The sequence below is a fragment of the Scyliorhinus torazame genome, chromosome 12, assembly GCF_047496885.1.
Source record: "Scyliorhinus torazame isolate Kashiwa2021f chromosome 12, sScyTor2.1, whole genome shotgun sequence".
NCBI lineage: Eukaryota > Metazoa > Chordata > Chondrichthyes > Carcharhiniformes > Scyliorhinidae > Scyliorhinus > Scyliorhinus torazame.
In genome coordinates, this window is record NC_092718.1 from 227,608,686 (window position 1) to 227,633,994 (window position 25,309).

The 25,309-nt window shown below is 55.0% G+C and overlaps 1 protein-coding gene across 2 annotated transcripts in view; it reads left to right on the forward strand.

Moving 5' to 3' along the window:
- The window catches only part of specc1 (sperm antigen with calponin homology and coiled-coil domains 1), a 103,354-nt gene that overhangs the window by 53,576 nt on the left and 24,469 nt on the right, over nt 1-25,309 (forward strand). For both annotated transcript variants that reach the window (XM_072470030.1, XM_072470031.1), the window contains 2 exons: nt 9,588-9,753; nt 13,207-13,280. In XM_072470030.1, the coding sequence (XP_072326131.1) occupies nt 9,588-9,753; nt 13,207-13,280 (240 nt within the window). The remainder of the gene's footprint in view (nt 1-9,587; nt 9,754-13,206; nt 13,281-25,309) is intronic.

Below are 25,309 nucleotides of genomic sequence, written 5' to 3' on the forward strand. Positions count from 1 at the left end.
AGTTCCTGAAGGTGCTGACTCTCACTGGGAGACAGTTCCTGAAGGTGCTGACTCTCACTGGCGGACAGTTCCTGAAGGTGCTGACTCTCACTGGGGGACACAGTTCCTGAAGGTGCTCAGTCTCACTGGGGACAGTTCCTCAAGGTGCTGACTCTCACTGGGGACAGTTCCTGAAGGTGCTGACTCTCACTGGGACACAGTTCCTGAAGGTGCTGACTCTCACTGGAGACAGTTCCTGAAGGTGCTGACTCTCACTGGGAGACAGTTCCTGAAGGTGCTGACTCTCACTGGCGGACAGTTCCTGAAGGTGCTGACTCTCACTGGGGGACACAGTTCCTGAAGGTGCTCAGTCTCACTGGGAGACAGTTCCTGAAGGTGCTGACTCTCACTGGAGTACAGTTACTGAAGGTGCTGACTCTCACTGGAGTACAGTTCCTGAAGGTGCTGACTCTCACTGGGAAACAGTTCCTGAAGGTGCTGACTCTCACTGGGACACAGTTCCTGAAGATGCTGACTCTCACTGGGACACAGTTCCTGAAGGTGCTGACTCTCACTGGGACACAGTTCCTGAAGGTGCTGACTCTCACTGGAGTACAGTTCCTGAAGGTGCTGACTCTCACTGGAGTACAGTTCCTGAAGGTGCTGACTCTCACTGGGAAACCGTTCCTGAAGGTGCTGACTCTCACTGGGACACAGTTCCTGAAGATGCTGACTCTCACTGGGACACAGTTCCTGAAGGTGCTGACTCTCACTGGGGGACAGTTCCTGAAGGTGCTGACTCTCACTGGGTGACAGTTCCTGAAGGTGCTGACTCTCACTGGGACACAGTTCCTGAAGGTGCTGACTCTCACTGGCGGACAGTTCCTGAAGTTGCTGACTCTCACTGGAGACAGTTCCTGAAGGTGCTGACTCTCACTGGGGACAGTTCCTGAAGGTGCTGACTCTCACTGGGGACAGTTCCTGAAGGTGCTGACTCTCACTGGGGACAGTTCCTGAAGGTGCTGACTCTCACTGGGACACAGTTCCTGAAGGTGCTGACTCTCACTGGGGGACAGTTCCTGAAGGTGCTGACTCTCACTGGGTGACAGTTCCTGAAGGTGCTGACTCTCACTGGGAGACAGTTCCTGAAGGTGCTGACTCTCACTGGCGGACAGTTCCTGAAGGTGCTGACTCTCACTGGGGGACACAGTTCCTGAAGGTGCTCAGTCTCACTGGGAGACAGTTCCTGAAGGTGCTGACTCTCACTGGAGTACAGTTCCTGAAGGTGCTGACTCTCACTGGAGTACAGTTCCTGAAGGTGCTGACTCTCACTGGGAAACAGTTCCTGAAGGTGCTGACTCTCACTGGGACACAGTTCCTGAAGATGCTGACTCTCACTGGGACACAGTTCCTGAAGGTGCTGACTCTCACTGGGACACAGTTCCTGAAGATGCTGACTCTCACTGGAGTACAGTTCCTGAAGGTGCTGACTCTCACTGGGACACAGTTCCTGAAGGTGCTGACTCTCACTGGGACACAGTTCCTGAAGGTGCTGACTCTCACAGGGAAACAGTTCCTGAAGGTGCTGACTCTCACTGGAGTACCGTTCCTGAAGGTGCTGACTCTCACTGGGACACAGTTCCTGAAGATGCTGACTCTCACTGGGACACAGTTCCTGAAGGTGCTGACTCTCACTGGGGGACAGTTCCTGAAGGTGCTGACTCTCACTGGGTGACAGTTCCTGAAGGTGCTGACTCTCACTGGCGGACAGTTCCTGAAGGTGCTGACTCTCACTGGGGGACACAGTTCCTGAAGGTGCTCAGTCTCACTGGGGACAGTTCCTCAAGGTGCTGACTCTCACTGGGGACAGTTCCTGAAGGTGCTGACTCTCACTGGGACACAGTTCCTGAAGGTGCTGACTCTCACTGGGACACAGTTCCTGAAGGTGCTGACTCTCACTGGAGACAGTTCCTGAAGGTGCTGACTCTCACTGGGAGACAGTTCCTGAAGGTGCTGACTCTCACTGGCGGACAGTTCCTGAAGGTGCTGACTCTCACTGGGGGACACAGTTCCTGAAGGTGCTCAGTCTCACTGGGAGACAGTTCCTGAAGGTGCTGACTCTCACTGGGTGACAGTTCCTGAAGGTGCTGACTCTCACTGGCGGACAGTTCCTGAAGGTGCTGACTCTCACTGGGGGACACAGTTCCTGAAGGTGCTCAGTCTCACTGGGGACAGTTCCTCAAGGTGCTGACTCTCACTGGGGACAGTTCCTGAAGGTGCTGACTCTCACTGGGACACAGTTCCTGAAGGTGCTGACTCTCACTGGGACACAGTTCCTGAAGGTGCTGACTCTCACTGGAGACAGTTCCTGAAGGTGCTGACTCTCACTGGGAGACAGTTCCTGAAGGTGCTGACTCTCACTGGCGGACAGTTCCTGAAGGTGCTGACTCTCACTGGGGGACACAGTTCCTGAAGGTGCTCAGTCTCACTGGGAGACAGTTCCTGAAGGTGCTGACTCTCACTGGAGTACAGTTCCTGAAGGTGCTGACTCTCACTGGAGTACAGTTCCTGAAGGTGCTGACTCTCACTGGGAAACAGTTCCTGAAGGTGCTGACTCTCACTGGGACACAGTTCCTGAAGATGCTGACTCTCACTGGGACACAGTTCCTGAAGGTGCTGACTCTCACTGGGACACAGTTCCTGAAGGTGCTGACTCTCACTGGAGTACAGTTCCTGAAGGTGCTGACTCTCACTGGAGTACAGTTCCTGAAGGTGCTGACTCTCACTGTGAAACCGTTCCTGAAGGTGCTGACTCTCACTGGGACACAGTTCCTGAAGATGCTGACTCTCACTGGGACACAGTTCCTGAAGGTGCTGACTCTCACTGGGGGACAGTTCCTGAAGGTGCTGACTCTCACTGGAGACAGTTCCTGAAGGTGCTGACTCTCACTGGGGACAGTTCCTGAAGGTGCTGACTCTCACTGGGGACAGTTCCTGAAGGTGCTGACTCTCACTGGGGACAGTTCCTGAAGGTGCTGACTCTCACTGGGGGACAGTTCCTGAAGGTGCTGACTCTCACTGGGGGGACAGTTCCTGAAGGTGCTGACTCTCACTGGGGGACATTTTCTGAAGATGCTGACTCTCACTGGGACACAGTTCCTGAAGGTGCTGACTCTCACTGGGAGACAGTTCCTGAAGGTGCTGACTCTCCCTGGGACACAGTTCCTGAAGGTGCTGACTCACTGGGACACAGTTCCTGAAGGTGCTGACTCTCACTGGGGGACATTTCCTGAAGATGCTGACTCTCACTGGGACACTGTTCCTGAAGGTGCTGACTCTCACTGGGACACTGTTCCTGAAGGTGCTGACTCTCACTGGGGGACAGTTCCTGAAGGTGCTGACTCTCACTGGGAAACAGTTCCTGAAGGTGCTGACTCTCACTGGGACACAGTTCCTGAAGATGCTGACTCTCACTGGGACACAGTTCCTGAAGGTGCTGACTCTCACTGGGACACAGTTCCTGAAGGTGCTGACTCTCACTGGAGTACAGTTCCTGAAGTGCTGACTCTCACTGGAGTACAGTTCCTGAAGGTGCTGACTCTCACTGGGAAACCGTTCCTGAAGGTGCTGACTCTCACTGGGACACAGTTCCTGAAGATGCTGACTCTCACTGGGACACAGTTCCTGAAGGTGCTGACTCTCACTGGGGGACAGTTCCTGAAGGTGCTGACTCTCACTGGGTGACAGTTCCTGAAGGTGCTGACTCTCACTGGGACACAGTTCCTGAAGGTGCTGACTCTCACTGGCGGACAGTTCCTGAAGGTGCTGACTCTCACTGGGGGACACAGTTCCTGAAGGTGCTCAGTCTCACTGGGGACAGTTCCTCAAGGTGCTGACTCTCACTGGGGACAGTTCCTGAAGGTGCTGACTCTCACTGGGACACAGTTCCTGAAGGTGCTGACTCTCACTGGAGACAGTTCCTGAAGGTGCTGACTCTCACTGGGAGACAGTTCCTGAAGGTGCTGACTCTCACTGGCGGACAGTTCCTGAAGGTGCTGACTCTCACTGGGGGACACAGTTCCTGAAGGTGCTCAGTCTCACTGGGAGACAGTTCCTGAAGGTGCTGACTCTCACTGGAGTACAGTTACTGAAGGTGCTGACTCTCACTGGAGTACAGTTCCTGAAGGTGCTGACTCTCACTGGGAAACAGTTCCTGAAGGTGCTGACTCTCACTGGGACACAGTTCCTGAAGATGCTGACTCTCACTGGGACACAGTTCCTGAAGGTGCTGACTCTCACTGGGACACAGTTCCTGAAGGTGCTGACTCTCACTGGAGTACAGTTCCTGAAGGTGCTGACTCTCACTGGAGTACAGTTCCTGAAGGTGCTGACTCTCACTGGGAAACCGTTCCTGAAGGTGCTGACTCTCACTGGGACACAGTTCCTGAAGATGCTGACTCTCACTGGGACACAGTTCCTGAAGGTGCTGACTCTCACTGGGGGACAGTTCCTGAAGGTGCTGACTCTCACTGGGTGACAGTTCCTGAAGGTGCTGACTCTCACTGGGACACAGTTCCTGAAGGTGCTGACTCTCACTGGCGGACAGTTCCTGAAGTTGCTGACTCTCACTGGAGACAGTTCCTGAAGGTGCTGACTCTCACTGGGGACAGTTCCTGAAGGTGCTGACTCTCACTGGGGACAGTTCCTGAAGGTGCTGACTCTCACTGGGGACAGTTCCTGAAGGTGCTGACTCTCACTGGGACACAGTTCCTGAAGGTGCTGACTCTCACTGGGGGACAGTTCCTGAAGGTGCTGACTCTCACTGGGTGACAGTTCCTGAAGGTGCTGACTCTCACTGGGAGACAGTTCCTGAAGGTGCTGACTCTCACTGGCGGACAGTTCCTGAAGGTGCTGACTCTCACTGGGGGACACAGTTCCTGAAGGTGCTCAGTCTCACTGGGAGACAGTTCCTGAAGGTGCTGACTCTCACTGGAGTACAGTTCCTGAAGGTGCTGACTCTCACTGGAGTACAGTTCCTGAAGGTGCTGACTCTCACTGGGAAACAGTTCCTGAAGGTGCTGACTCTCACTGGGACACAGTTCCTGAAGATGCTGACTCTCACTGGGACACAGTTCCTGAAGGTGCTGACTCTCACTGGGACACAGTTCCTGAAGGTGCTGACTCTCACTGGAGTACAGTTCCTGAAGGTGCTGACTCTCACTGGGACACAGTTCCTGAAGGTGCTGACTCTCACTGGGACACAGTTCCTGAAGGTGCTGACTCTCACAGGGAAACAGTTCCTGAAGGTGCTGACTCTCACTGGAGTACCGTTCCTGACGGTGCTGACTCTCACTGGGACACAGTTCCTGAAGATGCTGACTCTCACTGGGACACAGTTCCTGAAGGTGCTGACTCTCACTGGGGGACAGTTCCTGAAGGTGCTGACTCTCACTGGGTGACAGTTCCTGAAGGTGCTGACTCTCACTGGGACACAGTTCCTGAAGGTGCTGACTCTCACTGGCGGACAGTTCCTGAAGGTGCTGACTCTCACTGGGGGACACAGTTCCTGAAGGTGCTCAGTCTCACTGGGGACAGTTCCTCAAGGTGCTGACTCTCACTGGGGACAGTTCCTGAAGGTGCTGACTCTCTCTGGGACACAGTTCCTGAAGGTGCTGACTCTCACTGGGACACAGTTCCTGAAGGTGCTGACTCTCACTGGAGACAGTTCCTGAAGGTGCTGACTCTCACTGGGAGACAGTTCCTGAAGGTGCTGACTCTCACTGGCGGACAGTTCCTGAAGGTGCTGACTCTCACTGGGGGACACAGTTCCTGAAGGTGCTCAGTCTCACTGGGAGACAGTTCCTGAAGGTGCTGACTCTCACTGGAGTACAGTTCCTGAAGGTGCTGACTCTCACTGGAGTACAGTTCCTGAAGGTGCTGACTCTCACTGGGAAACAGTTCCTGAAGGTGCTGACTCTCACTGGGACACAGTTCCTGAAGGTGCTGACTCTCACTGGCGGACAGTTCCTGAAGTTGCTGACTCCCACTGGAGACAGTTCCTGAAGGTGCTGACTCTCACTGGGGACAGTTCCTGAAGGTGCTGACTCTCACTGGGGACAGTTCCTGAAGGTGCTGACTCTCACTGGGGACAGTTCCTGAAGGTGCTGACTCTCACTGGGGGACAATTCCTGAAGGTGCTGACTCTCACTGGGGGGACAGTTCCTGAAGGTGCTGACTCTCACTGGGGGACATTTTCTGAAGATGCTGACTCTCACTGGGACACAGTTCCTGAAGGTGCTGACTCTCACTGGGAGACAGTTCCTGAAGGTGCTGACTCTCCCTGGGACACAGTTCCTGAAGGTGCTGACTCACTGGGACACAGTTCCTGAAGGTGCTGACTCTCACTGGGGGACATTTCCTGAAGATGCTGACTCTCACTGGGACACTGTTCCTGAAGGTGCTGACTCTCACTGGGACACTGTTCCTGAAGGTGCTGACTCTCACTGGGGGACAGTTCCTGAAGGTGCTGACTCTCACTGGGAAACAGTTCCTGAAGGTGCTGACTCTCACTGGGACACAGTTCCTGAAGATGCTGACTCTCACTGGGACACAGTTCCTGAAGGTGCTGACTCTCACTGGGACACAGTTCCTGAAGGTGCTGACTCTCACTGGAGTACAGTTCCTGAAGTGCTGACTCTCACTGGAGTACAGTTCCTGAAGGTGCTGACTCTCACTGGGAAACCGTTCCTGAAGGTGCTGACTCTCACTGGGACACAGTTCCTGAAGATGCTGACTCTCACTGGGACACAGTTCCTGAAGGTGCTGACTCTCACTGGGGGACAGTTCCTGAAGGTGCTGACTCTCACTGGGTGACAGTTCCTGAAGGTGCTGACTCTCACTGGGACACAGTTCCTGAAGGTGCTGACTCTCACTGGCGGACAGTTCCTGAAGGTGCTGACTCTCATTGGGGGACACAGTTCCTGAAGGTGCTCAGTCTCACTGGGGACAGTTCCTCAAGGTGCTGACTCTCACTGGGGACAGTTCCTGAAGGTGCTGACTCTCACTGGGACACAGTTCCTGAAGGTGCTGACTCTCACTGGGACACAGTTCCTGAAGGTGCTGACTCTCACTGGAGACAGTTCCTGAAGGTGCTGACTCTCACTGGGAGACAGTTCCTGAAGGTGCTGACTCTCACTGGCGGACAGTTCCTGAAGGTGCTGACTCTCACTGGGGGACACAGTTCCTGAAGGTGCTCAGTCTCACTGGGAGACAGTTCCTGAAGGTGCTGACTCTCACTGGAGTACAGTTCCTGAAGGAGCTGACTCTCACTGGAGTACAGTTCCTGAAGGTGCTGACTCTCACTGGGGGACACAGTTCCTGAAGGTGCTCAGTCTCACTGGGGACAGTTCCTCAAGGTGCTGACTCTCACTGGGGACAGTTCCTGAAGGTGCTGACTCTCACTGGGACACAGTTCCTGAAGGTGCTGACTCTGACTGGGACACAGTTCCTGAAGGTGCTGACTCTCACTGGAGACAGTTCCTGAAGGTGCTGACTCTCACTGGGAGACAGTTCCTGAAGGTGCTGACTCTCACTGGCGGACAGTTCCTGAAGGTGCTGACTCTCACTGGGGGACACAGTTCCTGAAGGTGCTCAGTCTCACTGGGAGACAGTTCCTGAAGGTGCTGACTCTCACTGGAGTACAGTTCCTGAAGGTGCTGACTCTCACTGGAGTACAGTTCCTGAAGGTGCTGACTCTCACTGGGAAACAGTTCCTGAAGGTGCTGACTCTCACTGGGACACAGTTCCTGAAGATGCTGACTCTCACTGGGACACAGTTCCTGAAGGTGCTGACTCTCACTGGGACACAGTTCCTGAAGGTGCTGACTCTCACTGGAGTACAGTTCCTGAAGGTGCTGACTCTCACTGGAGTACAGTTCCTGAAGGTGCTGACTCTCACTGGGAAACCGTTCCTGAAGGTGCTGACTCTCACTGGGACACAGTTCCTGAAGATGCTGACTCTCACTGGGACACAGTTCCTGAAGGTGCTGACTCTCACTGGGGGACAGTTCCTGAAGGTGCTGACTCTCACTGGGTGACAGTTCCTGAAGGTGCTGACTCTCACTGGGACACAGTTCCTGAAGGTGCTGACTCTCACTGGCGGACAGTTCCTGAAGTTGCTGACTCTCACTGGAGACAGTTCCTGAAGGTGCTGACTCTCACTGGGGACAGTTCCTGAAGGTGCTGACTCTCACTGGGGACAGTTCCTGAAGGTGCTGACTCTCACTGGGGACAGTTCCTGAAGGTGCTGATTCTCACTGGGGGACAGTTCCTGAAGGTGCTGACTCTCACTGGGGGGACAGTTCCTGAAGGTGCTGACTCTCACTGGGGGACATTTTCTGAAGATGCTGACTCTCACTGGGACACAGTTCCTGAAGGTGCTGACTCTCACTGGGAGACAGTTCCTGAAGGTGCTGACTCTCCCTGGGACACAGTTCCTGAAGGTGCTGACTCACTGGGACACAGTTCCTGAAGGTGCTGACTCTCACTGGGGGACATTTCCTGAAGATGCTGACTCTCACTGGGACACTGTTCCTGAAGGTGCTGACTCTCACTGGGACACTGTTCCTGAAGGTGCTGACTCTCACTGGGGGACAGTTCCTGAAGGTGCTGACTCTCACTGGGGGACAGTTCCTGAAGGTGCTGACTCTCACTGGGGGACAGTTCCTGAAGGTGCACACTCTCACTGGGGGACAGTTCCTGAAGGTGCTGTCTCTCACTGGGGGACAGTTCCTGAAGGTGCTGACTCTCACTGGGACACAGTTCCTGAAGGCGCTGACTCTCACTGGGGGACAGTTCCTGAAGGTGCTGACTCTCACTGGGGGACAGTTCCTGAAGGTGCTGACTCTCACTGGGGGACAGTTCCTGAAGGTGCTGACTCTCACTGGGGGACAGTTCCTGAAGGTGCTGACTCTCACTGGGGGACAGTTCCTGAAGGTGCTGACTCTCACTGGGGGACAGTTCCTGAAGGTGCACACTCTCACTGGGGCACAGTTCCTGAAGGTGCACACTCTCACTGGGGCACAGTTCCTGAAGGTGCTGACTCTCACTGGGGGACAGTTCCTGAAGGTGCTGACTCTCACTGGGACACAGTTCCTGAAGGTGCTGACTCTCACTGGGGGACAGTTCCTGAAGGTGCTGACTCTCACTGGAGGATAGTTTCCTCCAATATGCAACATTTTGTTATGAGCCAGGGTTTAAAAACTCGAAAGTATATTATGGAGTTCACCTGACCTATAACTTTGTGTTGTATGTTTAAAAAAAATTTTTTTTAAAATAAATTTAGAGTACCCAATTCATTTTTTCCAATTAAGGGACAATTTAGCGTGGCCAATCCACCTACCCTGCACATCTTTGGGTTGTGGGGGTGAAACCCACGTGAACACGGGGAGAATGTGCAATCTCCACACGGACAGTGACCCCTGGGCTGCGATCGAACCTGGGACCTCAGCGCCGTGAGGCAGCAGTGCTAACCACTGTGCCACCGTGCTGCCCTCTTTTTGTTGTATGTTATCGGTGCAGCTACGGACTGACCATATCTCTCATTCCAGATGCAAGTATCAGAAAGTCAGGGTGAGGGAGAGCGTGAGACCCCACGGCTGTCAGTAGAATCTGAAATCAAAGATCTGAAGGAGACTATCTTTGAACTACAGGACCAGGTGGAACAGCATCAAGCGGTCAGACTGCACAACAACAGCACCATCCGGGAGTTGGAGGGTAGGCTGTTCACACTCACAACTGGGGCCGATCACACTCACAACTGGGGTCGCAGCAAAGTCGAGAGGAGGATTCAGACCCCCCACCCCTCCCCTGAGCTCAGACGTTGCACTCTCACATCCCCCGCACCCTCCACACCCCACCTCACACCCTACACCCCAAACCCCCATCACCCCAAACCCCCAAATCCAGATAACTCCAAACCCCCATCACCCCAAACCCCCATCATCCCAAACCCCATCACCCCCAAACCCCTCGTCCCCATTAACCCAAACCCCCAGTCCCCATCACCCCAAACCCCCAGTCCCCATCACCCCAAACCCCCAGTCCCCATCACCCCCAAACCCCCAGTCCCCATCACCCCAAACCCCCAGTCCCCATCACCCCAAACCCCCAGTCTCCATCACCCCAAACCCCCAGTCCCCATCACTCCCAAACCCCCAGTCCCCATCACCACCAACACCCAGACCCCATCACCCCAAACCCCCAGTCCCCATCACCCCCAAACCCCCAGTCCCCATTACCCCAAACCCCTAGACCCCATCACCCCAAACCCCCAGTCTCCATCACCCCAAACCCCCAGTCCCCATCACTCCCAAACCCCCAGTCCCCATCACCACCAACCCCCAGTCCCCATCACCCCAAACCCCCAGTCCCCATCACCCCAAACCCCCAGTCTCCATCACCCCCAAACCCCTAGTCCCCATTACCCCAAACCCCGAGTCCCCATCACCCCAAACCCCCAGTCCCCATCACCCCAATCCCCCAGTCCCATCACCCCCAAACCACCAGTCCCCATCAACCCCAAACCCCCAGTCCCCATCACCCCCAACTCCCAGTTCCCATCAGCCCAAACTCCCAGTCCCCAAACCCTCAATCCCCAGGTCCCCATCACCCCCAAACCCCCAGTCCCATCACCCCAAACCCCCAGTCCCCATCACCCTCAAACCCCCTGTCCCCACCACCCCCAAACCCCCAGTCCCGTCACCCCAAACCCCCAGTCTCCATCACCCTCAAACCCCCAGTCCCATCACCCCACACCCCCAGTCCCCATCACCCCCAGTCCCCATCACCCCCAATCCCCAACACCCCAAACCCCCAGTCGTCATCACCCGAAACCCCCAGTCCCATCACCCCCAATCCCCCTGTCCCCATTACCCCCAAACCCCCAGTCCCAACACCCCAAACCCCAGTCCCCATCACCCGAAACCCCCAGTCCCATCACCCCCAAATCCCGAGTCCCATCACCCCAAACCCCCAGTCCCATCACCTCCAATCACCCAGTCCCCATCACCCCCAAAGCCCCAGTCCCAACACCCCAAACCCCCAGTCCCCAAACCCCCTGTCCCATCACCCCAAACTCCCATCACCCCAAACCCCCAGTCCCATCACCCCAAACCCCCAGTCCCCATCACCCCAAACCACCAGTCCCATCACCCCCAAACCCCCGGTCGCCAAACCCCCAGTTCCATCACCTCAAACCCCCAGTCCCCATCACCCCAAACCCCCAGTCCCCATCACCCCAAACCACCAGTTCCATCACTCCAATCCCCCAGTCCCATCAGCCCAAACCCCCAATCCCCATCACCCCAAACTCCCAGTCCCATCACCCCAAACCCCCAGTCCCCATCACCCCCAAACCCCCAGTCCCAACACCCCAAACCCGAGTCCCATCAGCCCAAACCCCCAGTCCCATCACCTCCAATCACCCAGTCCCCATCACCCCCAAAGCCCCAGTCCCAACACCCCAAACCCCCAGTCCCCAAACCCCCTGTCCCATCACCCCAAACTCCCATCACCCCAAACCCCCAGTCCCATCACCCCAAACCCCCAGTCCCCATCACCCCAAACCCCCAGTCCCATCACCCCCATACCCCCAGTCCCATCACCCCCATACCCCCAGTCCCCATCACCCCCAAACCCCCAGTCCCCATCACCTGAAATCCCCAGTCCCATCACCCCAAACCCCCAGTCCCATCACCCCCAAACCCCCAGACCCATCACCCCCAAACCCCTGTTCCTGACTTTCAACACTCATCTGCCATCTCCACACCCACCAACCTTACAAATGCTTAACTGGGCTAGCCATATTAATATAGGCCTACAAGAGCAGGTCAGAGGCTAGGAATCCAGTGCTGAGTAATTAATCTCCTGACTCCCCAGAGACTGTCCACCATCTACAAGGCACAATTCAGGAGTATACGGAATACTCTCCACTTGCCTGGATGAGTGCAGCTCCAACAACACTCAAGAAGCTCAACACCATCCAGGACAAAGTAACGCACTTGATTGTCCCCCTTCCACAAACATTCACTCCCTTCACCACCGACGCACAGTGGCAGCCGTGTGTCCCATCTACAAGATGCTCTGCAGGAACTCACCAAGGTTCCTTAGACAGCACCTTCCAAACCCACGACCACTACCATCTAGAAGGACAAGAGCAGCAGATACCTGGGAACCCCACCACCTGGACAGTTCCCTCCAAGTCATTCACCATCTTGACTTGGAAATATATCGGCCGTTCCTTCACTGTCGCTGGGACAACATCCTGGAACTCCCTCCCTAACAGCACTGTGGGTGTACCTACACCTCGGGGACTGCAGCGGTTCAAGAAGGCAGCTCACCCCCACCTTCTGAAGGGCACCTAGTGATGGGCAATAAACGCTGGTCTAGCCAGCGAGGCCCACGTCCTGCAAAAAAATAAATAAGAATCTCAGTCTCTTTTCTCCATCTCCTTCACCATCTTGAATTCCTCATACTCCTGTTTCCACTGTCTCACCATTCCAGACATTCATCGCTCTTTGAGAAAATAGTTTTGATCTAAATATAATTTTAGATTTTTTAGTCTTTTTAAAGATTTCATCTTTGTACATTTTAAATTTTATTTTCTCAGTTATAATGTCCTTTTAAGTCATATTCTCGTATCACCTTATCTCTGGCCCAATCCTGTGCTTCTCTAATTGTTCCTCAGAAGTCATCCCCTTGTCACTGAGCTTGCCCCTTGGCCCTGCATTCCCTCCAATTCAGATCGTTCGAAGGGACATTTTCTCACTCCATTGTAAAGCCACACATAGCCTCTGCTATTTGAATCTACAGTCCTGACTGTATTCCAATAGTCTATTGGTACACCTACTTCCCCCCCAACATCCTGACATTGATTATGACAAACACACGATCCCTCCCAATTCCATTTCTATCTTCCCATGTTGAGCTTATTGCTGCTTTTCAGCCTGCAATGCCGATTCCAATATGCGACCTCTGGTTTATTGTTCAAATTTTATTGCTCAATTCAATAAATCACTTTAAAAATTCCTCATCTTCCTATTGTCCAAAATTCAAATTAACATTTAAAAAAGGGAAATGTTTTCTGACTGTGGATTGGCTGCCAGCCCGACACTGCTCGTTGTCTGGACAAAGCTGGATTAATTCACTGATTAATTCCTCTTCCTTCAGACAAACTGATAACTTTAGAAGAGCAGAAACTGAAACTGGAGAAGCAGCTCAAGATGTCGAACAGAAGGTTGAAGGTTAGTAAAACTGTCCTGTGTTGAATCAGCATCCCGGAGTCATCCAGTGTCCTAACCTGCTGTAAACAAGATCTTTAATGAAATGAAATGAAAATCGCTTATTGTCACAAGATGGCTTCAAATGAAGTTACTGTGAAAAGCCCCTAGTCGCCACATTCCGGCACCTGTTCGGGAGGCTGGTATGGGAATTGAACCCACACTGCTGGCCTGCCTTGGTCTGCTTTCAAAGCCAGCGATTTAGCCCTGTGCTAAACCAGCCCCAATAATCCAACCCCAATAACACACCGGCTGACTGACGCCCTGCAGCGGCCGAGAGTGCAGGCGGACAGGCCGCTCACGGCTGATGGGACGGAGACCGGCATTTTCGTGGAATCAGGGCGGCTTCAGGGCCATTTGTTTTGGTGGCCATCTTGTGATTGGCCGCACACAGCCTGGCCTCCAGACAAAGATTTTGTTTCGGGCCCTTTTCTGACCCGTTTAGGTCAAAAAGGCCGATTTGGTCAAAAAGGAGGTGTCGTGATTTTCTCTTTTGAGGCGTTCTGGCAGGTCCACGAGAAAAGTGGATGAGGCGACGGTTAAAGTGGAGGGTCTGCGTGGTTCACATAAAAACAATGGGGGAGGAGGAGGGGACATCGCCAACCCCGCTGTCAGTAGACAACTGGTTTGTTTCAAACACTAGCTTTCGGAGCACTGCTCCTTCCTCAGGTGAATCTGCTGCTGTAAGACATCTTACTGTGCTCACCCCAGCTCAACGCCGACATCTCCACATCACAGTAAACAACTGATCGAAGAAGGAACTACGGGAGCAGGGGCCGGAGATGCAGGAAGATCGGTCAAAGGTATCGAGGGAGCGACCACCACTCTTCGAGGTACCATGGAGCGAATGGAAAAGCGACTGGAGTCACAGGAGGTGACAATTCGAGATGTGGAAAGAGCGTCTCTGACTGAATTGTGCACCTGGAGGCAGCGGAGCCATTTTGGGGATCAGTCTGCAAGGAACTAAAAATGAAGATGGGTGACTAAGAAAATCGGTCTAGACGACTAAATCTATAGATTATAGAATAGAATCACTACAGTGCAGAAGAAGGCCATTCGGCCCATCAAGATTGCACCAACCTTCTGATAGGGTACCCTACCTAGGGTCAGGCACCAACCCTATCCCCTTAACCCAGTAACCCCACCCAACCTAACCACTAACCTTTTTGGATACTACGGGGCAATTTAGCGTGGCCAATCCACCTAACCTGCACGTCTTCGGACTGTGGGAGGAAACCCACGCACACACGGGGAGAATGTGCAGATTCCGCACGGACGGTGACCCTAGCCAGGAGTCGAAACCGGGTCCCGGGCACTGTGAAGCTGCAGTGCTAACCACTGTGTCACCATAGATACGGTCCTCACTGTGCTCACACTGGCAGATACGGTCCTCACTGTGCTCACACTGGCCGATACGGGCCTCACTGTCTTCACACTGGCAGGTACGGGCCTCACTGTGCTCACACTGGCAGATACGGTCCTCACTGTGTTCACACTGGCAGATACGGGCCTCACTGTGCTCACACTGGCCGATACGGGCCTCACTGTCTTCACACTGGCAGGTACGGGCCTCACTGTGCTCACACTGGCAGATACGGGCCTCACTGTGCTCACACTGGCAGATACGGGCCTCACTGTGTTCACACTGGCAGATACGGTCCTCACTGTGCTCACACTGGCAGATACCGGCCTCACTGTGTTCACACTGGCAGATACGGTCCTCACTGTGTTCACACTGGCAGATACGGGCCTCACTGTGCTCACACTGGCAGGTACGGGCCTCACTGTGCTCACACTGGCAGATACGGGCCTCACTGTGCTCACACTGGCAGATACGGGCCTCACTGTGTTCACACTGGCAGATACGGTCCTCACTGTGCTCACACTGGCAGATACGGGTCCTCACTGTGCTCACACTGGCCGATACGGGCCTCACTGTGTTCACACTGGCAGATACGGTCCTCACTGCGCTCACACTGGCAGATACGGGCCTCACTGTGCTCACACTGGCAGATACGGGCCTCACTGTGCTCACACTGGCAGATACGGGCCTCACTGTGTTCACACTGGCAGATACGGTCCTCACTGTGCTCACACTGGCAGATACCGGCCTCACTGTGCTCACACTGGCAGATACGGGCCTCACTGTGCTCACACTGGCAGATACGGTCCTCACTGTGCTCACACTGGCCGATACGGGCCTCACTGCCTTCACACTGGCAGATACGGGCCTCACTGTGCTCAAACTGGCAGATACGGGCCTCACTGTGCTCACACTGGCAGATACGGGCCTCACTGTGTTCACACTGGCAGATACGGTCCTCACTGTGCTCACACTGGCAGATACAGTCCTCACTGTGTTCACACTGGCAGATACGGGCCTCACTGTGCTCGCACTGGCAGATACGGGTCCTCACTGTGCTCAAACTGGCAGATACAGGCCTCACTGTGCTCACACTGGCAGATACGGGCCTCACTGTGTTCACACTGGCAGGTACGGGCCTCACTGTGTTCACACTGGCAGATACGGGCCTCACTGTGTTCACACTGGCAGATACGGTCCTCACTGTGCTCACACTGGCAGATACGGTCCTCACTGTGTTCACACTGGCAGATACGGGCCTCACTGTGCTCACACTGGCCGATACGGGCCTCACTGTCTTCACACTGGCAGGTACGGGCCTCACTGTGCTCACACTGGCAGATACGGGCCTCACTGTGCTCACACTGGCAGATACGGGCCTCACTGTGTTCACACTGGCAGATACGGTCCTCACTGTGCTCACACTGGCAGATACCGGCCTCACTGTGCTCACACTGGCAGATACGGGCCTCACTGTGCTCACACTGGCAGATACGGTCCTCACTGTGTTCACACTGGCAGATACGGTCCTCACTGTGCTCACACTGGCAGATACGGTCCTCACTGTGCTCACACTGGCCGATACGGGCCTCACTGCCTTCACACTGGCAGATACGGGCCTCACTGTGCTCAAACTGGCAGATACGGGCCTCACTGTGCTCACACTGGCAGATACGGGCCTCACTGTGTTCACACTGGCAGATACGGTCCTCACTGTGCTCACACTGGCAGATACAGTCCTCACTGTGTTCACACTGGCAGATACGGGCCTCACTGTGCTCGCACTGGCAGATACGGGTCCTCACTGTGCTCAAACTGGCAGATACAGGCCTCACTGTGCTCACACTGGCAGATACGGGCCTCACTGTGTTCACACTGGCAGGTACGGGCCTCACTGTGTTCACACTGGCAGATACGGGCCTCACTGTGTTCACACTGGCAGATACGGTCCTCACTGTGCTCACACTGGCAGATACGGGCCTCACTGTGTTCACACTGGCAGATACGGTCCTCACTGTGCTTACACTGGCAGATACGGGCCTCACTGTGCTCACACTGGCAGATACGGGCCTCACTGTGTTCACACTGGCAGATACGGTCCTCACTGTGCTCACACTGGCAGATACGGGCCTCACTGTGTTCACACTGGCAGATAGCGGCCTCACTGTGCTCACACTGGCAGATACGGTCCTCACTGTGTTCACACTGGCAGATACCGTCCTCACTGTGCTCACACTGGCAGATACAGTCCTCACTGTGTTCACACTGGCAGATACGGGCCTCACTGTGTTCACACTGGCAGATACGGTCCTCACTGTGCTCACACTGGCAGATACCGGCCTCACTGTGCTCACACTGGCAGATACGGTCCTCACTGTGTTCACACTGGCAGATACCGTCCTCACTGTGCTCACACTGGCAGATATGGTCCTCACTGTGTTCACACTGGCAGATACGGGCCTCACTGTGCTCACACTGGCAGATACAGTCCTCACTGTGTTCACACTGGCAGATACGGGCCTCACTGTGCTCACACTGGCAGATATGGTCCTCACTGTGTTCACACTGGCAGATACGGTCCTCACTGTGTTCACACTGGCAGATACGGGTCGCACTGTGTTCACACTGGCAGATACGGGCCTCACTGTGTTCACACTGGCAGATACGGGCCTCACTGTGTTCACACTGGCAGATACGGGCCTCACTGTGTTCACACTGGCAGATACGGGCCTCACTGTGTTCACACTGGCAGATACGGGCCTCACTGTGTTCACACTGGCAGATACGGTCCTCACTGTGCTCAAACTGGCAGATAGGGTCCTCACTGTGCTCACACTGGCAGATACGGGCCTCACTGTGCTCAAACTGGCAGATACAGTCCTCACTGTGTTCACACTGGCAGATACGGGCCTCACTGTGTTCACACTGGCAGATACGGGCCTCACTGTGTTCACACTGGCAGATAGGGTCCTCACTGTGCTCACACTGGCAGATACGGGCCTCACTGTGCTCACACTGGCAGATACGGTCCTCACTGTGCTCACACTGGCAGATACGGGCCTCACTGTGTTCACACTGGCAGATACGGTCCTCACTGTGCTCAAACTGGCAGATAGGGTCCTCACTGTGCTCACACTGGCAGATACGGGCCTCACTGTGCTCACACTGGCAGATACGGTCCTCACTGTGCTCACACTGGCAGATACGGTCCTCACTGTGCTCACACTGGCAGATACGGTCCTCACTGTGTTCAAACTGGCAGATACGGGCCTCACTGTGCTCACACTGGCAGATATGGGCCTCACTGCGCTCACACTGGCAGATACAGTCCTCACTGTGCTCACACTGGAAGATATGGTCCTCACTGTGCTCACACTGGCAGATAGGGTCCTCACTGTGCTCACACTGGCAGATACAGTCCTCACTGTGTTCACACAGGCAAATACGGTCCTCACTGTGTTCACACTGGCAGATATGGTCCTCACTGTGCTCACACTGGCAGATACGGTCCTCACTGTGTTCACACTGGCAGATACGGTCCTCACTGTGCTCACACTGGCAGATACGGTCCTCACTGTGTACACACTGGCAGATACGGTCCTCACTGTGCTCACACTGGCAGATATGGTCCTCACTGTGCTCACACTGGCAGATAGGGTCCTCACTGTGCTCACACTGGCAGATACAGTCCTCACTGTGCTCACACTGGCAGATATGGTCCTCACTGTGCTCACACTGGCAGATACGGTCCTCACTGTGTTCACACTGGCAGATACGGTCCTCACTGTGCTCACACTGGCAGATACGGTCCTCACTGTGTACACACTGGCAGATACGGTCCTCACTGTGCTCACACTGGCAGATACGGTCCTCACTGTGTTCACACTGGCAGATACAGTCCTCACTGTGTTCACACTGGCAGATACGGGCCTCACTGTGCTCACACTGGCAGATACAGTCCTCACTGTGTTCACACTGGCAGATACGGGTCGCACTGTGCTCACACTGGCAGATACGGTCCTCACTGTGTTCACACTGGCAGATACGGTCCTCACTGTGTTCACACTGGCAGATACGGGCCTCACTGTGTACACACTGGCAGATACGGTCCTCACTGTGTTCACACTGGCAGATACGGTCCTCACTGTGTTCACACTGGCAGATACGAGCCTCACTGTGCTCACACTGGCAGATACGGTCCTCACTGTGCTCACACTGGCAGATACGGTCCTCACTGTGCTCACACTGGCAGTTACGGTCCTCACTGTGTTCACACTGGCAGATACGGTGCTCACTGTGCTCACACTGGCAGATACGGGCCTCACTGTGCTCACACTGGCAGATACGGGCCTCTCTGTGCTCACACTGGCAGATACGGGCCTCACTGTGTTCACACTGGCAGATACGGGCCTCACTGTGCTCACACTGGCAGATACGGGCCTCACTGTGCTCATACTGGCAGATACGAGCCTTACTGTGTTCACACTGGCAGATACGGGCCTCATGTGTTCACACTGGCAGATATGGTCCTCACTGTGCTCACACTGGCAGATACAGTCCTCACTGTGCTCACACTGGCAGATATGGTCCTCACTGTGCTCACACTGGCAGATACGGTCCTCACTGTGTTCACACTGGCAGATACGGTCCTCACTGTGCTCACACTGGCAGATACGGTCCTCACTGTGTACACACTGGCAGATACGGTCCTCACTGTGCTCACACTGGCAGATACGGTCCTCACTGTGTTAACACTGGCAGATACAGTCCTCACTGTGTTCACACTGGCAGATACGGGCCTCACTGTGCTCATACTGGCAGATACAGTCCTCACTGTGTTCACACTGGCAGATACGGGTCACACTGTGTTCACACTGGCAGATACGGGCCTCACTGTGCTCACACTGGCAGATACGGTCCTCACTGTGTTCACACTGGCAGATACGGGCCTCACTGTGTACACACTGGCAGATACGGTCCTCACTGTGTTCACACTGGCAGATACGGTCCTCACTGTGCTCACACTGGCAGATACGGTCGTCACTGTGCTCACACTGGCAGGTACGGTCCTCACTGTGCTCACACTGGCAGGTACGGTCCTCACTGTGTTCACACTGGCAGATACGGTCCTCACTGTGCTCACACTGGAAGATACGGGCCTCACTGTGCTCACACTGGCAGATACGGTCCTCACTGTGTTCACACTGGCAGATACGGGTCTCACTGTGTTCACACTGGCAGATACGGGCCTCACTGTGTTCACACTGGCAGATACGGGTCTCACTGTGCTCACACTGGCAGATACGGGCCTCACTGTGCTCACACTGGCAGATACGGGCCTCACTGTGCTCACACTGGCAGATACGGGCCTCACTGTGTTCACACTGGCAGATACGGGGCTCACTGTGCTCACACTGGCAGATACGGGCCTCACTGTGCTCACACTGGCAGATACGGGCCTTACTGTGCTCACACTGGCAGATACGGGCCTCACTGTGCTCACACTGGCAGATACGGGCCTGATGTGTTCACACTGGCAGATACAGTCCTCACTGTGCTCACACTGGCAGATACGGGCCTCACTGTGTTCACACTGGCAGATACCGGCCTCACTGTGTTCACACTGGCAGATACGGTCCTCACTGTGTTCACACTGGCAGAAACGGGCCTCACTGTGCTCACACTGGCAGATACGGGCCTCACTGTGCTCACACTGGCAGACACGGGCCTCACTGTGTTCACACTGGCAGATACGGTCCTCACTGTGTTCACACTGGCAGATACGGGCCTCACTGTGTACACACTGGCAGATACGGTCCTCACTGTGTTCACACTGGCAGATACGGTCCTCACTGTGTTCACACTGGCAGATACGAGCCTCACTGTGCTCACACTGGCAGATACGGTCCTCACTGTGCTCACACTGGCAGATACGGTCCTCACTGTGCTCACACTGGCAGTTACGGTCCTCACTGTGTTCACACTGGCAGATACGGTGCTCACTGTGCTCACACTGGCAGATACGGGCCTCACTGTGTTCACACTGGCAGATACGGTCCTCACTGTGTTCACACTGGCAGATACGGGTCTCACTGTGTTCACACTGGCAGATACGGGCCTCACTGTGTTCACACTGGCAGATACGGGTCTCACTGTGCTCACACTGGCAGATACGGGCCTCACTGTGCTCACACTGGCAGATACGGGCCTCACTGTGCTCACACTGGCAGATACGGGCCTCACTGTGCTCACACTGGCAGATACGGGCCTCACTGTGTTCACACTGGCAGATACGGGCCTCACTGTGCTCACACTGGCAGATACGGGCCTCACTGTGCTCATACTGGCAGATACGAGCCTTACTGTGCTCACACTGGCTGATACGGGCCTCATGTGTTCACACTGGCAGATATGGTCCTCACTGTGCTCACACTGGCAGATACAGTCCTCACTGTGCTCACACTGGCAGATATGGTCCTCACTGTGCTCACACTGGCAGATACGGTCCTCACTGTGTTCACACTGGCAGATACGGTCCTCACTGTGCTCACACTGGCAGATACGGTCCTCACTGTGTACACACTGGCAGATACGGTCCTCACTGTGCTCACACTGGCAGATACGGTCCTCACTGTGTTCACACTGGCAGATACAGTCCTCACTGTGTTCACACTGGCAGATACGGGCCTCACTGTGCTCATACTGGCAGATACAGTCCTCACTGTGTTCACACTGGCAGATACGGGTCACACTGTGTTCACACTGGCAGATACGGGCCTCACTGTGCTCACACTGGCAGATACGGTCCTCACTGTGTTCACACTGGCAGATACGGGCCTCACTGTGTACACACTGGCAGATACGGTCCTCACTGTGTTCACACTGGCAGATACGGTCCTCACTGTGCTCACACTGGCAGATACGGTCGTCACTGTGCTCACACTGGCAGGTACGGTCCTCACTGTGCTCACACTGGCAGGTACGGTCCTCACTGTGTTCACACTGGCAGATACGGTCCTCACTGTGCTCACACTGGAAGATACGGGCCTCACTGTGCTCACACTGGCAGATACGGTCCTCACTGTGTTCACACTGGCAGATACGGGTCTCACTGTGTTCACACTGGCAGATACGGGCCTCACTGTGTTCACACTGGCAGATACGGGTCTCACTGTGCTCACACTGGCAGATACGGGCCTCACTGTGCTCACACTGGCAGATACGGGCCTCACTGTGCTCACACTGGCAGATACGGGCCTCACTGTGTTCACACTGGCAGATACGGGGCTCACTGTGCTAACACTGGCAGATACGGGCCTCACTGTGCTCACACTGGCAGATACGGGCCTTACTGTGCTCACACTGGCAGATACGGGCCTCACTGTGCTCACACTGGCAGATACGGGCCTGATGTGTTCACACTGGCAGATACAGTCCTCACTGTGCTCACACTGGCAGATACGGGCCTCACTGTGTTCACACTGGCAGATACCGGCCTCACTGTGTTCACACTGGCAGATACGGTCCTCACTGTGTTCACACTGGCAGAAACGGGCCTCACTGTGCTCACACTGGCAGATACGGGCCTCACTGTGCTCACACTGGCAGACACGGGCCTCACTGTGTTCACACTGGCAGATAGGGGCCTCACTGTGCTCACACTGGCAGATACGGGCCTTACTGTGCTCACACTGGCAGATACGGTCCTCACTGTGTTCACACTGGCAGATACGGGCCTCACTGTGCTCACACTGGCAGATACGGGCCTCACTGTGTTCACACTGGCAGATACGGGCCTCACTGTGCTCACACCGGCAGATACGGTCCTCACTGTGCTCACACTGTCAGATACGGTCCTCACTGTGCTCACACTGTCAGATACGGGCCTCACTGTGTTCACACTGGCATGTACGGTCCTCACTGTGTTCACACTGGCAGATACGGGCCTCACTGTGCTCACACTGGCAGATACGGGCCTCACTGTGTACACACTGGCAGATACGGGCCTCACTGTGCTCACACTGGCAGATACGGGCCTCACTGTGCTCACACTGGCAGATACAGTCCTCACTGTGTTCACACTGGCAGATACGGGCCTCACTGTGCTCACACTGGCAGATACGGGCCTCACTGTGCTCACACTGGCAGATACAGTCCTCACTGTGTTTACACTGGCAGATACGGTCCTCACTGTGCTCACACTGGCAGATACAGTCCTCACTGTGCTCACACTGGCAGATACGGGCCTCACTGTGCTCACACTGGCCGGTACGGTCCTCACTGTGTTCACACTGGCAGATACGGTCCTCACTGTGCTCACACTGGCAGATACGGGCCTCACTGTGCTCACACTGGCAGATACAGTCCTCACTGTGCTCACACTGGCAGATACAGTCCTCACTGTGCTCACACTGGCAGATACGGGCCTCACTGTGCTCACACTGGCAGATACGGGCCTCACTCTGTTCACACTGGCAGATACAGTCCTCACTGTGCTCACACTGGCAGATACGGGCCTCACTGTGCTCACACTGGCAGATACAGTCCTCACTGTGCTCACACTGGCAGATACGGGCCTCACTGTGCTCACACTGGCAGATACAGTCCTCACTGTGCTCACACTGGCAGATACGGGCCTCACTGTGCTCACACTGGCAGATACGGGCTTCACTGTGCTCACACTGGCAGATACCGTCCTCACTGTGTTCACACTGGCAGATACGGGCCTCACTGTGTTCACACTGGCAGATACAGTCCTCACTGTGCTCACACTGGCAGATACGGGCCTCACTGTGCTCACACTGGCAGATACGGGCCTCACTGTGCTCACACCGGCAGATACAGTCCTCACTGTGCTCACACTGGCAGATACGGGCCTCACTGTGCTCACACTGGCAGATACGGGCCACACTGTGCTCACACTGGCAGATACAGTCCTCACTGTGCTCACACTGGCAGATACGGTCCTCACTGTGCTCACACTGGCAGATACGGGCCACACTGTGCTCACACTGGCAGATACGGGCCTCACTGTGTTCACACTGGCAGATACGGTCCTCACTGTGCTTACACTGGCAGATATGGTCCTCACTGTGCTCACACTGGCAGATACGGGCCTCACTGTGTTCACACTGGCAGATACGGTCCTCACTGTGCTTACACTGGCAGATACGGTCCTCACTGTGCTCACACTGGCAGATACAGTCCTCACTGTGTTCACACTGGCAGATACGGGCCTCACTGTGCTCACACTGGCAGATACGGGCCTCACTGTGCTCACACTGGCAGATACGGTCCTCACTGTGTTCACACTGGCAGATATGGTCCTCACTGTGCTCACACTGGCAGATACAGTCCTCACTGTGTTCACACTGGCAGATATGGTCCTCACTGTGCTCACACTGGCAGATACGGGCCTCACTGTGCTCACACTGGCAGATACGGGCCTCACTGTGCTCACACTGGCAGATACGGGCCTCACTGTGTTCACACTGGCAGATACGGGCCTCACTGTGCTCACACTGGCAGATACGGTCCTCACTGTGTTCACAGTGGCAAATACAGTCCTCACTGTGCTCACACTGGCAGATACGGTCCTCACTGTGCTCAAACTGGCAGATACCGGCCTCACTGTGCTCACACTGGCAGATACGGTCCTCACTGTGTTCACACTGGCAAATACGGGCCTCACTGTGTTCACACTGGCAGATACGGTCCTCACTGTGCTCACACTGGCAGATACGGGCCTCACTGTGCTCACACTGGCAGATACGGTCCTCACTGTGTTCAAACTGGCAGATACGGTCCTCACTGTGTTCAAACTGGCAGATACGGTCCTCACTGTGTTCAAACTGGCAGATACGGTCCTCACTGTGTTCAAACTGGCAGATACGGTCCTCACTGTGCTCACACTGGCAGATACGGTCCTCACTGTGTTCACACTGGCAGATACGGGCCTCACTGTGCTCGCACTGGCAGATACGGTCCTCACTGTGCTCACACTGGCAGATACGGTCCTCACTGTGTTCAAACTGGCAGATACGGTCCTCACTGTGTTCAAACTGGCAGATACGGTCCTCACTGTGTTCACACTGGCAAATACGGGCCTCACTGTGTTCACACTGGCAGATACGGTCCTCACTGTGCTCACACTGGCAAATACGGGCCTCGCTGTGTTCACACTGGCAGATACGGTCCTCACTGTGTTCACACTGGCAGATACGGGCCTCACTGTGTTCACACTGGCAGATACGGGCCTCACTGTGTTCACACTGGCAGATACGGGCCTCACTGTGCTCAAACTGGCAGATACGGGCCTCACTGTGTTCACACTGGCAAATACGGGCCTCACTGTGCTCACACTGGCAGATACGGGCCTCACTGTGTTCACACTGGCAAATACGGGCCTCACTGTTTTCACACTGGCAGATACGGTCCTCACTGTGCTCACACTGGCAGATACGGGTCTCACTGTGCTCAAACTGGCAGATACGGGCCTCACTGTGTTCACACTGGCAAATACGGGCCTCACTGTGCTCACACTGGCAGATATGGTCCTCACTGTGTTCACACTGGCAAATACGGGCCTCACTGTTTTCACACTGGCAGATACGGTCCTCACTGTGCTCAC